This window comes from Strix aluco, chromosome W (assembly GCF_031877795.1).
Source record: "Strix aluco isolate bStrAlu1 chromosome W, bStrAlu1.hap1, whole genome shotgun sequence".
Classification (NCBI taxonomy): domain Eukaryota; kingdom Metazoa; phylum Chordata; class Aves; order Strigiformes; family Strigidae; genus Strix; species Strix aluco.
Genome location: NC_133970.1, coordinates 1,335,323 through 1,351,597, shown reverse-complemented (window position 1 = coordinate 1,351,597; position 16,275 = coordinate 1,335,323). Strand labels below are relative to the sequence as shown.

Below are 16,275 nucleotides of genomic sequence, written 5' to 3'. Positions count from 1 at the left end.
TCAGCAAAATTCCAGCTTTGCAAACACGAGGCCACTCATATTTCCATCACGTACAACGGGGCAGAAAGCGATCAGACCTGCCAAGTGTAAATTTTAATTCAATAGTGAGGTATCCTGACCCTTAAAAACAGGGCTACAGTTATTTCTGCAAACTCAAAAGATGCAGAATAAATCTGTTTTCTCTCCCGTCCCTTCCTCCAGAATGTAAAACACAAACCCACTGATTGTGTCAGAATGTGTGTGTATGTATAGGTTTAGGTATACAGCTGGAATTTCCAGAATTTTGTTTTCTTGTTATCAGTAGGGAGCCTGCAAGATTATATTAATTTAGGATATAAACACACAGCCCTTCCGTAAACCCCACAAATACTAGAAAAGTCTTCTAGATATTCCGGCTTTTACTCCCAATCCTGAAAAGCTGGAGCATTTCTATATGCACACGTATATACCTCCACAGATGGATTTCAAATCATGCAGCCCCAGCTACCCGTATGTGGATGCAATTTGATGAAGGAGTTGTAAATTTAGCCCTACTCGTTACAAAATCTATCCCTACACTTCGGAAATAGTTTAAAGTACCTTGTAACTTTTGCTAATAAATATGTTTTTATGATCTGCGTGTCAGTACTCCACAATATTCCCAGCGAATGAAACGCTGACGTTTCTTTAAACAAAGATGAGCCATAAACATCACGCTGAATTACTGCCGGTTCAGCCAGAAGGGTCCAAGTACAAGGGTCTCTCTCAGTTCGATTTGGAGATTTCTTCCTCCTCGGGCTCAAAAAGAAAACTTTCTCCGCGCCGTTCCCAGAGCGACGCCAGCCTCGTGCCATTCACAACTCCTCACTTGTCATTATTAAGCGTGGTACATGGAATTATTACACTCTTTGGCCTAGCCTATTAGCAGGAATGATACCATGGAGCATTCATCTTCATCTAGGAACTTTATGGAGTTGAAAAGCTTTATAATAAGAATAGCAGACAGAATGTAAACAGGAAAAACTCATTAGCATTTACTTTTTGTGATTTGATGACTTGACAAATAACTATTTCAAAACAACTAGTTTGAGAGATGGGTTGAAGCTTGTTAGGATAAAGCAAAAAGAGCAATTACAATAATTATAGGTTTCCCTATATGATTTAACACATGCGCATGGTGGGAGCTGATGATGTGATCTTAAGATACCATTAAAAGAAAATTTTGCCACTTTTGGTTTTCATTTCCATTTGCAATAATTTCTGCTTTATAGTTCCATGCGTTTCAATAGATTGTCTATGACCAAATAATACTTTATTAAAATCTCGGGGAGATGCAATGGAAAAGAAGCAATGCTGAAAATCAAGTTTAGACAGCAATCCTGCAGCCACCCCCTTCCAGGTGATGTGCATACCCTAAAATATCACCCACATCTCGGGTAACAAGCAGCAAGGCTTCGGGGAAAAAATGGCTCTTGTCTCACTGCTTCCAACAGAATCCAAGCGTTCATCTAGTTAATCACTGTTAACGGTGCGCACACTTCTAAACTCCTTTGCTAAAATGTCTTTTTTATAGTATTTTAGGGAAAAAAGGTGAATCAAGAGCCCAACATGACACCATCAGTGTGATCACCAAGCACTAGCTTATCTTCACACTCTGTTATTTGACACTGGCAGGTTTGCTATCGCTTTACGATTTTCTAAAATAAATATCCTCTATCGCAAGAGATGTGAAGGAAAAGATTTCTTACCGATGAACATCAGTAAATAGTTAAAGGCAAAAAGTGCTCTCCCATAGAGTAAGCTCTCCTAAAACGCCCTGCGAGCGAGGAAAAAAAAAAAGCAAGTTGCAGAAAACATGTTCTGCAAAGCTTGCGTTTATGGCAGTTGAATTTTTTTCCAGCCATTTTTTGTGACTCCTGTACCCAACTGCACTCCTCTTCCCACAGCAACTTCGATTCAGAGGGCTTTGGAATGATTTTGCATTTTTTTCTTCTTTTGTTTATTCCCAGGGAAGACCTGCTTCCGCTGCCTGCTCGCAGTTCAGAGAGTTCAAACTGAATTTAAACAAGTAATTGACTTGTCACTGGGAAAAAAAAAAAAAAAGGGGGGGGGGGGGGGGGGGAAGGAAGGAATTCAGAACTTTGTCTTTCCTGCACAAGGAAACTTGTGCGAGACAGAGCAGCCCCTGCTCTGCTCCAACAACTGGGCGAGAGCCGTGCAGCCCCAAGAGCGGCGGGTCCTTTCGACGAGGCGTTGAACAATTAATGCATGGCATCCCCGCTCTCCGCACGCTGCCTGGCACCGCATCAAGAGCTGCACAATGCGGAACCGGAGCCAGAACAATGCCGGCTCTATAAAACACAAAAATCTGCTTGTCAAGTGGACGCAGAAATACTTTCTCGCCCCCCCTCCCCGCAGCCTGCCTTCCCAAAGGCTGCGGTGCCAGCCTCGTCCCCCCGCTCCCGCGGCTCCCGGGGTCTTTTCCCGGCGCCCCGGGAATGCCGGAGCGGGCACCGCTGCCAGGGCTGCCCGTCCCCCCGACCCTCGCCCCTCTCTTTGTGCTCTCCCAGCAGCGCCGAGGCCGCGTTGGCTTTTCACCAGCACCTTCCCCCGGTGCTCAGAAATAACATCTCCCGTGACGGAGCCACCCTGGGTTTTTACGAGCTCCCACCTTCTGAAAAACACAAAGAAGAGGGGAAAAGGCCTGGCAAGCCGAGGGGGGTTTCTCAGCCCTCTGATGTCATATTCTGCAGTTTTATGTAAGTACGACAGGCGGCTGGCACGACCGGGCGGCATCACGGCCTCAGCGTCCCCAGCCGCGGTGCCACGGCCCGTGGGGCCGCTCGCCACGCAGGCCGGGCCTCTGGCTTTCTAGTTACTTCAAAAAAAAAAAAAAAAAAACCTAAAAAAGAAACCGACACCAAATATACAATTAGAACGAAGGGAAAAAAAAAACCCCACACCCCAAAACAAAAGGAAAACCCCAGCTCCCACCCCCACGTCGCTCGTCAAGCACGCCATCTCGCCCCCCGCAAGAAAAATCCCAAAAATGAAGTTGGGCGAAGTGTGGAAAATTGTTTACCGGAGCGCTGCCGCTGCGCCAGCGCTGTGCAGCGCTGCTTCCTGCTCGCAGGCTGCCGTCGCCAGGATTTTATTACTTACTGAGGATGAATAGCAGCGTTTAGGAACTTTTTCTTTTAAAGCTGGTGAGGCCGGCTGGCCCTGCCATGCATGGGAATGTCAGGTAGGCTTTAGGGGTAGCCTTAAGAGCTCTGGAATAGGAATAACTAATGTAAAAAATTTTTAAAAAAATATATATTAAAAAAGCGCCCTGCATTAAATGAATGAAAATTTATTTGGGGCATTTTAATGATTTGAAATCTATTGTTTTTTCCTGCGCAGATTTCCCTCCGTTTACTACCCACGTCCTGCATCACCGCAACGTATCATTTGCAAAACATTCAAACCAAGAGACGAGGCCCACAGCTCTCGCCAGCAATATTTAACGACGACGACAACAAAAAAAATCTCAGTTATTCAACCAGATGTTCATTCAGGAGAGCGGCTTTCCGTCCGCAACCACTGGAGCTGGGGGAGCAGAGCCTGCCCAGGGCACACATGCCGACACATCCCCACACGCCCGGGCAGGGGAATTCAGTTTGCTCCATCCCCTCCGTCCCAAGTGGGCCCGGGTTTAAACTCCAGCAGTTCCCTTCTGGCCTAACTACGCCGCCCTGATTGGGATCAGATGAAACGAAAAGTTGAAAGAACAGAGACTGGAGCAGTTTGCGCAGCCCGCTCCCCCCCACGCGCTGCCCTCCCTCTTCCCAGCATTTCCAAATTTTATTTTCCTCTCCCTTCAAGCAACAGTTCCCCTCCTTACCTCGCCCTTCCCCCTCCCCCCAAATATTTTAAAATATACTGAAATACTTTTCCTTCTCAAGACCCAGCCAGAGAAAAAAAATAAACCTCCAGATGGCAAGTATAAACCTTCTGCTGGGGTTATGCACAAAATACCAGACACTTTTTTTTTTTTTTTTCTTAAATAAAGTGTTTCTGTTGGAAGGGGGGGAAAAGAAAAAAAAAAAAAAAGAAAAAAAAAAAGAAGGACCGAAGTCAGACGGCAGAGACAAGTCACTACAATGCGGGCGGGAATGGGGCTTTTTTTTTTCCCCCCTCATTTTCCGTTATTTTACGGGCACTTTTTGAGGAGGGCTCCCAGCCCCACGCTGGCCCCGCGGGGGCTACTAAGTGCCCGCCGGTTCCGCGGCCGCGCAGCCCCGCTCCGCTCCCACCCTCCTTCTTTATTTTTTTTTCCCCCCTTTGCGCTATTTTGACTTCCCCCCAAACTTTTAATCCCGAGTGTACTGATTATTTTTAAAAAAGCAAGCGAAGAAAAACCACCCCCCCCCACCCCCAGCCCTCCTTCCAGGCCGGCCGGGGGCCCCTGGCAGCGCGGCGCGGAGGGGCGCGGAGGATGCTCGTTCCCGCCACCATAAAACTTGTCCCAATTACACCTTTAATTACAGCGCCAGCTTACCGCTTTCCCATTATAGTAGTACATCAAAGAGTTGCCGCCCATGCCGGGGATCGTGTATGCGCAGTACATGGTCCCGCCGCCGCCGTCCCCCTCCGCTCCCGCTCGCGGAACTTTTATTTCAAACTCGCTCTCCCTTTTTTCACAACAATTCCTCCACTCGCATGTTCCCATCTGGCCGGGCCAGGCGCGCTCAATATGCAAAGCAGGGCGAGACCATTCGCCGCGCGGGGGCGGAGGCTGCGCGCCCCCCCCCCCCCCCCCAACCTCCCCCCCCACCCCTTTCCCCTCCAACCCCCCCCCTTTTCCCTTCAACCTCCCGCCCCGCACCCGCGCACCGCCCCGCGCCCGCGCACGCTCCCCGCCGGCCGCCCGCGGGGCCGCGGAGCCGGGGCCCATTACCGAGCGGAATACAAATGCGCTTAATTACCTCCCCCTCTCCCTCGCCCGCTCCCTCGCTCTCTCCTTTTTTTTTTTTCTTCCCTTTTTTTTCCTTTTTTTTTTTCTTTTTTTTTTCCTCTTTTTTTTTTCTTCCTTTTTTTTTTTTTTTTTTTTTTGTTTTAATTTGATTAAAAAGCGAGTGGCAGGAAGGGAATCGTATGATGCACATCTAATAACTCCGCCATCTGTCCGTGCTGCTGGCGCGCTCCCAGCATTGTGCGCAGCTGCCGCGGCCCGCCCGCGCCCCGCGCAGCCCCGCGCAGCCCCCCCCCCTCCCCATTTTTTTTTTTTTTTTTAGTGTCTTTTAGCTAATAAACATCCCGAGCGGTGCTGACAGCCCCCCCTCCCGCTCTAACAACAGCGGGGGGGTAACGAGGGGGGGTTAATGGAAGGGGGGGGGGGATGGATGGCTGACACCCCCCCATCGGGCCTCCTTGCCAAACCCCGCGCATCACAGGAAAAGGGGGGGCCCCTGGGAATCGCTCCCAAATGCAACTCAATCATTTGCATACACCGAAGCAAATGCCACCCGAGCATGCAGCCGGGCTCCGCTTTAATAATTCAAAGCCCCGGTTTCCTTACTCCTCGCCGCGGGAACGCACCGCATACAGTATTAATCGGCGACAAAGGGACGGTGATGTCAACTCCGAGCTGTCGTCTTGGGCGACGACGGGCAAAGTTTCCTTCTTTCAGACTTTCCAGCCGGATCCATCAGCGGGCCTGCGCGCGCCGCCGCGAGGGGGGAAAGCGGAGCCGAGCTTTATCGAACTCCCTTGTTCCGCGTTGCTTCGGGAGGTCCCCGGAGGTTTGGGTAAACAGTACTTGAATTATAATCACACATTTCATTCAAATTTCATGCTTTGAGGATTTTTTTTTTTTTTTCCTCATTAGAACGGTTGGTTGTCAATCTGACAAGATCACATTTGTAACCTTTAAACCACCCTCAGCGTAGAATACAGAAGGCCAAAAATCCCAACTACGACAGGTCAACGTGCAACAAAACGCTCCACCAGAAAGGGAGAGAAAACTCCTCAAACCCCGGGGGCTTCCCGCAGACGGGCAGGACATTCACCCACCAGTAAATCTACTTGAGAGACCTAACCCTCCTACAAATGTCGGTATTAACGCTCCAGAGGTGAAAAATAACAAAGTGCTTTGATCATCTCTCAAAAAACCCCCTTCTGGTGTTTTTCATACACGCCTAGAAATCAAGCCCGTTCTTCCCTCCTGCGTTTGCAAACTGCAAAATACGGTATTGTCTTTCTTAATAAAAGCTGTAGTTTCACAGCTCCACACAAAGTTATACAACTAGCATTACATTTTAGCACAAAATTTTACCACAAAATGAGATTGGATGGACCTTTAAATCATCTAACTTAATCACCTTCCTGCCACGGAGACAATCCCCGAACTCCAGCAGAATAAGCTTTTTCTGACTGGCACGAGGGAATTCTAAAAATAATTCTAAAAATTTCACGTGGCGGCGTCTATAGATCACGGAAACGGAGAGCGACCCGCGACTCTGAAAAGCAATCCTCGAATCGTGACCAATGTGTCATGGAAATGACTGCAGATGATTTCAGTTTGTTTTCTGCAACCTCGGAGTGGGGAACGGTCCAACTTAATTTGGATCCTGGCGCTTTCATTCTCCTGAATGGGAAAAATTCGGGATAAATATACCGTACGCGCCTCGGTAAGAAGTTAATGCGGTTTGCAGGGAGTAAGCCCGTAACTACACCATCATTTTCAACACATGACAATAAAAATTAATTACTTTACCATATCATATTTGCATTTGACACATACATGGAGATAACTTTAATATATTTTCCTGCCTCGCTCGGGAACCTGTCATTATCCCGGATATTTTTCCTTTTTGCTTTTTCAGAAATAGAAATGTCTATATCTGACATAAAATTCATACTAACAGCAGCCAGGAGTACTATCAGAGAGACACCAACGGCATGGAGGGCTCTGAAATGACGCAGGGCAAGGTGATGTTCATCCTCTGGCACCCCCCCCCAGACTCCCTGCACCCCTCAAACCCAGCACACCCCCATTTTTTGGCACGCCGGCATGGCCCGAGCTGGACTCTTGGCTAACAGGAGCCCATCGATTAAAAGAGCAAATTGCTGAAAATATAAGGGGAGTTATCTGACGAGAAGCAGCCTTTTTAAAAAATTAAAATCTTTGTTGGCGTTTTCATCTCCAAACGCAGCGCTCTGGGAATTTGCATCTGGCCGCAGCGTAGCCACGGCGGGGGCTTTCGCTGAACCGGGCAAAAGCGATTGTTCCGCGCTGGGTTTTGCTAGGCTGGGTTTTGCTGGAGAGCCAAGCCCCCTGGCAAAGGCCGGGATGTGCCGCCGGGATTCAGCCCCGGGTGTGAGGGTGCGGGGAGGGGGGCACGGTGCAGGTGCAGCTGTGGGGGACCCCCCGCAGACCCCCCGCGCTTGCATCTGTGCTGCTGAGCAGCTCCCCCCCCCTTCTCACTCCCCACACACCCACCCTTGCCACACGTGATGACGTCCCGGCCTTCGTCTCAGAAGGAGGGATGTTTGGCAGCGGGGAAGACGCTGAAGAAGAGGAGGGACGTGGGGACAGCGTGTCCCACCGCCCCGCGCCGCTACCGGCCACCAAGCGAGGAGGAGCAGCTTCCCCGCCGTCCTGTCTAAGCACGGCCCAAAAGGAACTTGTTGTCCACGTGAAGGCTCAAGGAGGAATATTTAAACCTTTGGTTTTGGTAAAAATGGTGGTGTGCTGTACCTGAGGGAACGGCGCCAACAGGCAGGGGACTTGAGAGCACCTAAAACCTAACAGATGCATAAAATGCTCCGGTAACGCGTTAATTCAGCGCCTTCTGCGTTAGGCATCGTTCTTTCAGCATCTTTAGGTCACAAGGCTGATCAGGTGTAACTTAACCACGTGCTTATGGTATAAATACATTCCCCAAACGCGACACAGGTCAATATGTCACCTCCGTAGCACGACATGGCAAGCACGGGACGCGCGGGGACGTGGCCATGTTGTCACAATCCACTTACTTTAGCGTTATCCAAATTAATAAGTTCTTTTACAACCTTCCTGTTGCATTTTCCCTTTGCACCACTGGTCACCCTGGCCCAGCCACGCAGGCAAGGTATGGGCAGAGAAACCAGGTGGGGCTGCCTAGAAATAATCAGTGCTGGGATTTTGTGCTATAATTCCAATGTTTTGGTAGATATATACCAAATTTCTTCCATTCTCCCCTCACTTCTCTCCTGTTAGATCCCAGCAGCAAATTCCAGAAGAGGGTGAGGAAATATTTGAGAAATCCAAGAAAAAGGACAGAAAGGTGGGTCTGCAGCTCCTGCAGGAAACCATCTCTCTTGGCCCAGGAGGGGAGGAAGGAGGGAGTGAGTCCCTGCTGTTCCAGCAAGATTTTTAAGACAAGAGAATTTGGAAAGGGCCTCATCCTGTGAGCTGCTGAGCCCCCTCCACGGTGAACCGGGGGTGCTGCAATGGCCAGTGTTGTGACGGAGCAGCTCCACCACGGGCACGTGCCGTGTCTGGAAAGGGACCTTCCAGAAGGTCACGGCAAAAGGATGCGGGAAGGGAGGGACGGCCCCCACGTTCCTGCCGCTGCCAGGAACAAGAGGAGCAAGGAAAGGGAAGCTATCCGCTGGACGGCAAGCTGGCAGCCACAGGCTGAACCAAATAACGGTAAAATATCCAGCAAGATGACTAAAATAGCCAGTACTCCTCTAAGGCTGGGTCATGTGGATAATCTCATCCTTCTTACACAAATCCTGGAGTGTAGTTATTGAAACGGACCCGCCGGGGGTGGAGAAGAGGCTCTGAACACCCAGATGTGAAGAATTTGCCCCAGCTGTGGCGTTTTGCCCCAGCTGAGCGACCTGGACCTCCGCTCAGACGGCCCGTGAAGACGCGTCCAACCTTGCGTCCCACCAGCCTTTTCCACCCAGCTTCTCTCTCCTATTTAAGGAAAAGAGAGAAGCAAACCTCAGCTCTGCTCCCCAAAGCCGAGTCTATTTTAGGAGATGCCAGAGCTGAGCTTAAAGGTTTCTTCAACTCCCCTGCTAAGTACCTGCGTGGGGCTGGTGGCAGCAGAGCTCGGCCAGGGCCGGGCCCCAGTGCTGCTGACGGGAGGGGACACAAACCCAACGGCAGAAAGCTCCTTTGGGTGCTGGATAAGCAGGAGACCGAGTTGCACCATATTTACCTTACACAGACATGAAGATGGGACACGTTTTTGGTAGGGCGTGCCGTGGCCATTTTCTGGTCTTGGTTTTGGAGGATCCCAAACCCAGTTGGATCAACCCGCTGAGCTCTAGACGATGTAATTTGTAAATGCCACTTTTGTAACTACTGCAGCTAAAGGTAACACTTATTCTCCAATGGTTTTGTACATTAATATTCTCTCCTTCCTCCCTAGGAAGAGGTTCACATTCAGATACTTGTGCACCATAGACTGAATACAGTATAAATATCTAATTATACAGATGCTATATGAATAAATCAGATCCTAAAAGCCACAGTCTCTAAAAAGCTACTTTAAACCAGCCAAATGTGGATACAGCTGCTTTAATATTATAGACTACCTATTGATGGCAATCCTCATCAACCCAATAATCCTCCGCTTTGTTTCCAGGCTTGTCTGCCAGGAGGAAGCAAACCTTGTTCCCAGCACTGAACTAGCTCCTCTCTTTCTCGTTAAGGGGACAAACTCCAGGAGATGATTTAACCGGGTGCAGCTCAGGGGGTGGCCCCGACGGTTGGTTATTTCCCCAGAGAGCCTGGACCGCAGGCGGCAGCGCCTCAGCCTGCTCTGAGGGAGTCGGGACTGACCCGGAGAGCACCCACGGCCACGCCGGTGGGGAATTTTCAAAGCATGTCAGCCAAAATGCATTCACAAGTTTCTTTCTAAACGGCCCTGGTCGGTCAGACGTGACTCGTGGGTGTCAGGATGAGTGTCAATCCCACCAAAGTCTTGTTGGTTTGGGTGTACCGAGCGCGTTCGACGTTCCAGAGCAGGTCGGAAGGAAATCGCCCTTTCTGCAGCGGCTGATTCGGTGACCTAATTGCACGCGCTCCTGTTCTTGCACTGCCAAACACCAACTAATCGGCCCAAGTGGGTGCTGGGACTGAGGTTGGAAGCCGGGAATATGGCAAAAGAGTTCATCTGAGATTGCCAGAATAAACCATAGAACATCTCTGCAAGCATCCGCCAAGTTTAATCTGTAAAACATCAAACTTCTTCTCCTTTTACCTCCAATGCTATACAGGCTGTATTTACTAGATAGCACATGAAGTTAATAACACAATAAAACCCTAGATCAAAACTAGCTATTGAAAACCAAACCAGCATCTAATGTTTGTTTTCCAGATAAGCCGATTTTAACCCATGATGGGGCTGAGCACACCCCCTCAGCTGCAGCGTGCACTGGCCTGCCCCCCCCCCGGAGCTGGGGAGGGCACCGGGCGCTCTGGCTTCTCCAGAAAACTTATCTTGCAAAAAAAAAAAAAAAAAGCATAGAAACACACTTTACAGTTAATCTATTTTAAACAAAACTGTCTATCTAAAATATCCATTTGCCACTAGGTTTATTTTTGACTACACTGCTTGCGAAAAGCCAAGAGAGAAACTTAAACCACATGGGCCAGGATTTATTCCTGCACAAAGGCACTATTGCCAATTTTTACCATTTTATCTTGAGTATCAGAGTATTTGGTGGGCTTTCTTTTCTGGGAAGCCAGAGCTGCCGTTGTCATTGATTACAGGATGATCTCAGATTTCGTATTTTGAAGATTAAGCTTCTAACTCTAAGTGTGGAGGAGAGTTGGGAAATGGGAGCTCTGAGGCAGAAAACCCCAAAGGCTAATAAACCAACCCAATCTTTACTATTTTTAAAATCTCGTGATTTCTTTTTTTTGTGGACAGGAGGGCGGCTGACTCATGATATTTGAACTTTGGAGGTTAGCAATACTACAACAGCTTCTCCACACTGCTCTGGCCCCGTGAACAGACCCTACAACACCGACAAGGTGGCATCGGGGTTACCAGCCCCAAGTCAGGAATTGTGCCAGCCTGGACTATGGGCCTCAACATCCCCTGGGCTCCGATTCAGGATTCACTACGGAAACGAAAAGTGGGTTTAAAGGTTCATTTCTGCCATTTTCTCTGTGATGGCAGGTTCCTACATTTGGAAATTTCAGTGTCATTGGTCTCAGCGTGAGACTACAGACATTGTACCACAGCTTAGAGTTCACCGGAGAAGGATTTAGTAAAATAAATGAACAGAGTAAGATTTTAAAGATTTCATACAGGACCGAGCACTTCACCAATTATACACACCACACAACCAACAAGTAATTTCAGATTATAAGGGATTATTTTTGCTTTTGCAGTCCAAGTACACTCTAGAGCAATCAACACTGTAGTCACTGCTCTTCTTGCTTTACCAAGATGTTTCCACAAGTTCTTGGTCAGTTCTTCTCCATTAGCATTAGCTGCCATTACAAGACAAATAAATGTTTTTGAAGCATAAGGCAACCAAGCACCTGATCTTGTATTCAGTCTTTAGGAAAAAAAATTGCACTGAAATATAATGATTTTTGTTAGTAAACAATATATATTCTCCCAAGTGGGTTCAGTGTTTTATAAAATGATAAAAGGCCTACTTGCACCACAACTTCAGAAAGAATATATTATGCTGTCGCAGAGCTATTTTTTAAAACGATACACCAAAAAAAAAGGAAAAAAGAATGCGGAAAAGGTAAGAAAAAGTGGTGGACACCATGCGAACGGGCACATGGCTAATGTTAAGAACCACAACGTGGCCTTTTTTTTCCGACGCATGCAGCAATTTGTCTACATAGTAAACTGTTAGCAGAGCTGATCAAAGCACTCCAAAGCGTTTTTCACTACCCTCCTCTCTGCTAAATGATCTGCAGGACTGCACATAGATGTGGGATCCTGCACACTCGGATTTGTTCCCACTCTGCCACAAGAATCTGGGGAGGGAGCGGGAGAGGAACGCTGCTCCTCATTTATTGCACATTGCCATATGGAAGACTTTTCAGCTGTTACATAGTTAGGCCTCGCAGCCCCTCTATCTAGCAGTTAAATATTATTCTGTCACCGTTTCCCTTTGTATAGACGGAGAAACTGAAGCTCGGGGAGGCCACGGGCGCCGCGCCGGTGCTGCAGCGGCATCGAGTCAGCGGTGCCAAGGGGATCAGTGCCTGGGCCTCCCCGAATAGGTTCCTCCAGCATGGGGCCTCCCCGGGCAGCAGCTCGGGCTCTCTGCCCCCACTACAAGGGAAAATACAAAGCACGGTCACCCTGGTCCTGGTAACCCGTGTCCCGGCCACATCATGACGCACAAGACATTTCGGCGGCGGCAGCCCCAGCCCTGAGCTCCCGGGGATGCTCAGGGATGAGGGGGTCACGTTTACATGTGTGTAACTTGCTCTGAAGATTAACTTTGTACTTGGGGATTGCTTGTACGTAAAAATAACCCCCAATCTCAAATAGCCAGGGGTAGAGATGGTGCATTTCTGAAAAAAAACCCCACAGAAAACGAGGTAAAATCCTTTTGCGTTGCTCACCCACAAACATCACCCTCCGTACCGAGCAATACGTTTGGTTTTGCTGCTGGCTGCCAGGATGGGCAACGCACAGAAAGATGAAGTGGCTGGTCCTGAAGACCTCAAAGAATTAGGGAGGACACAGGGAAATCTGAACGCTGATCTGCTGTCACCCCAGGGAGAGCAGCCCCCATGGAAGGGGAGATAGAAACGCCACGGTGAGAGGTTTGGCCAAGGTGGAGAGCGTGAAACTGGTTGAAAAAGAAAGAAGGGAAGGCCCTGGGCAGGGCTTTCTTTGAGGATACTGCTCAAACAAAGAAAAGAATGTGAAATAATTGGTATTTAATGATCACAAAATGCTGCTTGGTGATCCCAGACCCTACCCAGAGAGTCTCCCCACGCCACAGGGGAAAGTCAGGGCTTGGGCTTCCCAACCACACCAACGGAGCACTGCTCCCTCCGCACCCCAACCGCTGGGGTTGGGCTCCTCGCTGGGGCAGAGCTCACGGTACCCGAGAACCAAAGACAGAATGAAAAGGGTTTTATAACACCAGAAAGATTTCTGCTGTCCCAGCTCTGCGTGTGCAGGAGCAGCTCGGCTGAGCTGCAGCGTGGGAAGGCCTCTAGCACGTGGCACGCGTCTTGATATTTTATCAGTTCATCTCTACGTTAAGAAATACAGGAGATTATTCCGGAGTCAAAAATCCATCTCCTGCCACAGAAAGCTTCACCTGACATTCTGCCAGAGCTTTTTTGGTTTATTTGTGTCTCATTACTTGTGGTTACCTCTCCTCCTCTACTAAACCACATCATTTCTCTTCCCTTTTGCTGCTTATACCGAGCTTACCTTTAAACCCCGAGCACGCTGCAAAATTTCCAAAGTCCCGGTCGCTTTCCAAGAAATCAGAACTTATTGCTTAAACCTTGCTCGTGCACATGGGGAGAGGAGCTAAGTCCAGCCTGGGACTGGGGCGCGGGGAGGCCGCAAGGTTTGCGGGAGGTTGTTGAAGCACCAGCATGAGAAGCATCATTTTTTGCCCAAATCTCAGCTCTCTGCCGGCCGTGCCGGATTGGGCTGTAACCAGTGGGAGTGTTTTTGCTTCTTACAGTCTTTTTTCCCCCCTCTCTTTGCATAAAGTTCTCCAGGAATATCGCTCTGAGGAAGAAAACTATCGGGTATCTATCTTTCCTTGGAGATCTTCAAACAAAAGATGTTCTGGGCAACATTTGTTCATTTTCCCATTAAAAGATGACGAATTCAGCTTTCAGGGTGAATTTTAACGCTTTGGATAGTAAAATTGAATCAGATGTGACAGTAACACAAAAAGCGGGTGGCCTGGTGCAGCGAGAGCACCCGCGGGTGCCGGGCACGGTGCCTCCGCGAGGGCCATGCTGTGGGTTCACCAGCAAGTGGAGCCAAGATTTGGGCATCTCTCTAAACAAGGGCACAAAAAAAGGGCAGAAGTCGCACTAATTAGGCAACCCCTGAACTGGTGTTTGCGTTTGATGCCCAGCCTGCGCCGGGGCTGCGCTGGGGACGGAGACGTTGTTGTACACGGCATCTGCTAACTGCAGGGTTGAGTTTACGGAATCTGGCCCGGCCTCACAATTTTCTTGCTTTTGTAGATTTGTCCCTTAATGGTATTTGAACATTCTTTTGTGGTTTAATACCGAATTGCACAGTGCGGGAGGATAATTAGTGGTAAGTATTAAGCAGTTTATGTTCTTCTGTGATTAGAGAGTAAGTCTGTGTGGTCTTTGGGTACTAGTTCCACGATGTTTTATTTTTACTATGTAAAATCCTTCAGGAGGAAAGGGTGTTGGTACCTGCGATTTCATTGGGCTTTTCGCAGTGAACAACGTGCTAAAATATATCTTGCAACCTGACTGGTTGGACTAAAGATGTCAGGCTGCTGGGTCTTCTGAAACAAAGTAGATGGTTTTGTGAGTCTTCAGGGCCATGCAGTGGTTTCACTGTGTATTTTATATGGTATCAAATATGCATACTTTTTATTTATATACAAAACGCATGCACTTAAAATACACAGCAAACCAACTGTAAACACATACATATTACAGAAGAAATCTCTCACTGAAATGACACGCTCACACTTTCCCATGAACTTTTCCCTTCAGCAATCCTAATTAATACTCAAAAGCACATTTTCAATTACGCGAATCCAGATGCTATATTAAAATACATATTTTCATCCCACAGCCGTTCCTAGAAGCCTCTGTCAGCCTGAGCCGCGCAGGCACCGTGCTGAGCCGCCACCTGACCTGAAGGGGTTACAGCCTGGATGAACAAAGGCAGCCAAAAAAAAAAAGGCCCCCAGAGGTGAAGTCACTCGCCAGAAAACTCTCTGTCAGGTAGGCAGCAAGCTTGGGGAGCAAGGTCCAACTTCCCTGGTGCTGTTTCCTAACACTGTACCATATTCCCATCGACTGCTCAAATTCACACTTAAATGCCTAACACATGTTAGTGCCAACTTCTATAACAAAATATGGTTATTTGGAGGTCCTCTAAAGCTGCTTTTGCTTGAAAAGGAGCTAATGGATAGCCAGATTAAGACGGAAATCAACTGCTTGCTGATAAATTCAGGGTAGCCAACTCTTGGGATTTTATCAGGAGTCTTGCAGTATTTCCTGTTCTTTTTGGGTTTTATTTTTTCCTAAAGCCTCAGCTCCAAAAATCTAGTAATTACACACAAATCTAGATTTCATTAAAAAGAGCAGCTTCAGGCCCTCACAGCTGTGGACAGAACCTGGAAGTGTGATCAGAGCACAGCTAAAAGTTCAGAAAAAAACCAAGAGGCAAACACAACCCTACTGCCTTTCCACGCTTCCAAGTGTCCGCTGAATTTTGCCAACTCGTGGCTCGGGAACCCGAGGCCAGATTTTTGCCATGTTATCCCCCTGAAGCCCCTCTGCAACGTGGAGCCCCGCGCGAGGGGCAGCACCAATCCCACCTGCCCTGGCCACCCCCTGGCACGATTTTCGGTTGGGCTCGGCACGACGTCAGCGATCATTTTGGTAGCTATTATTTTTGCACTTGGAACGTCCTTGATTATTTACTGCAGTAGCCACAGCAGAGGAGCCTTCAGCCATGAATTAAGCGCAGCTCGTTTCTTCAACCTCAATAATAAACCGCAAAATGTACCTTGCATTTTAAACTCTTCCTCCAAATATCACAGGCGAGGAAAGCCTGAAGTGATGGCTCGTGTCAGAGGCAAAACAATTCAGGAATAGTCTCTCAAATAATACAAGTTGTGCTAAAAATTCAGGCACTGCAGCCCAAAGACTGGCAGTGAAGTGGTTAACAGACATATGCTGTATAATTAGGAGATGCATTAATGATTATGAATAGTAAATGACTTGGTGCAAGGAAAAAATCTAGTCAAAAGGGACATGCACCTATCTTACATGTTTATTAGAAACTGTATATAACTAGAGAATTCTGCTATTAAGAATCCTGCATTATTGGTGTAAATACTTCCAAGGGTACATCAAATTGTAATCTTTCATACGACATCCATCAAACCAGGCTGGAGATTTTGACAAACATTAAACACAGTAAGGAGGCAATTATGTATGCATGATTTAATCTGCAACTAATTAATATGCAAATTTATTCATATGTTAGTTACTAAATTAAAAATGCAAAGAAGCCCTTATGGTGATTCTCAAAATTTTGCACAAACAGAACATTTAAAATACAAGAAAAAATGAAG

General features: G+C 48.0%; 1 protein-coding gene across 14 annotated transcripts in view; it reads right to left on the bottom strand.

The window, feature by feature from the left end:
- LOC141917816 (transcription factor 4) overlaps positions 1-16,275 on the bottom strand; it is a 239,568-nt gene that overhangs the window by 64,400 nt on the left and 158,893 nt on the right. Inside the window, exon 1 of one of the 14 annotated variants that reach the window (XM_074811400.1) lies at positions 4,520-4,747. The exons of 12 other annotated variants lie outside the window; for them this stretch is intronic. In XM_074811400.1, the coding sequence (XP_074667501.1) occupies positions 4,520-4,690 (171 nt within the window). In that variant the 5' untranslated portion in view covers positions 4,691-4,747. Of the gene's footprint in view, positions 1-4,519; positions 4,748-16,275 lie in introns of those variants that run through there. One more of the 14 variants, XM_074811398.1, reaches the window with a different exon arrangement.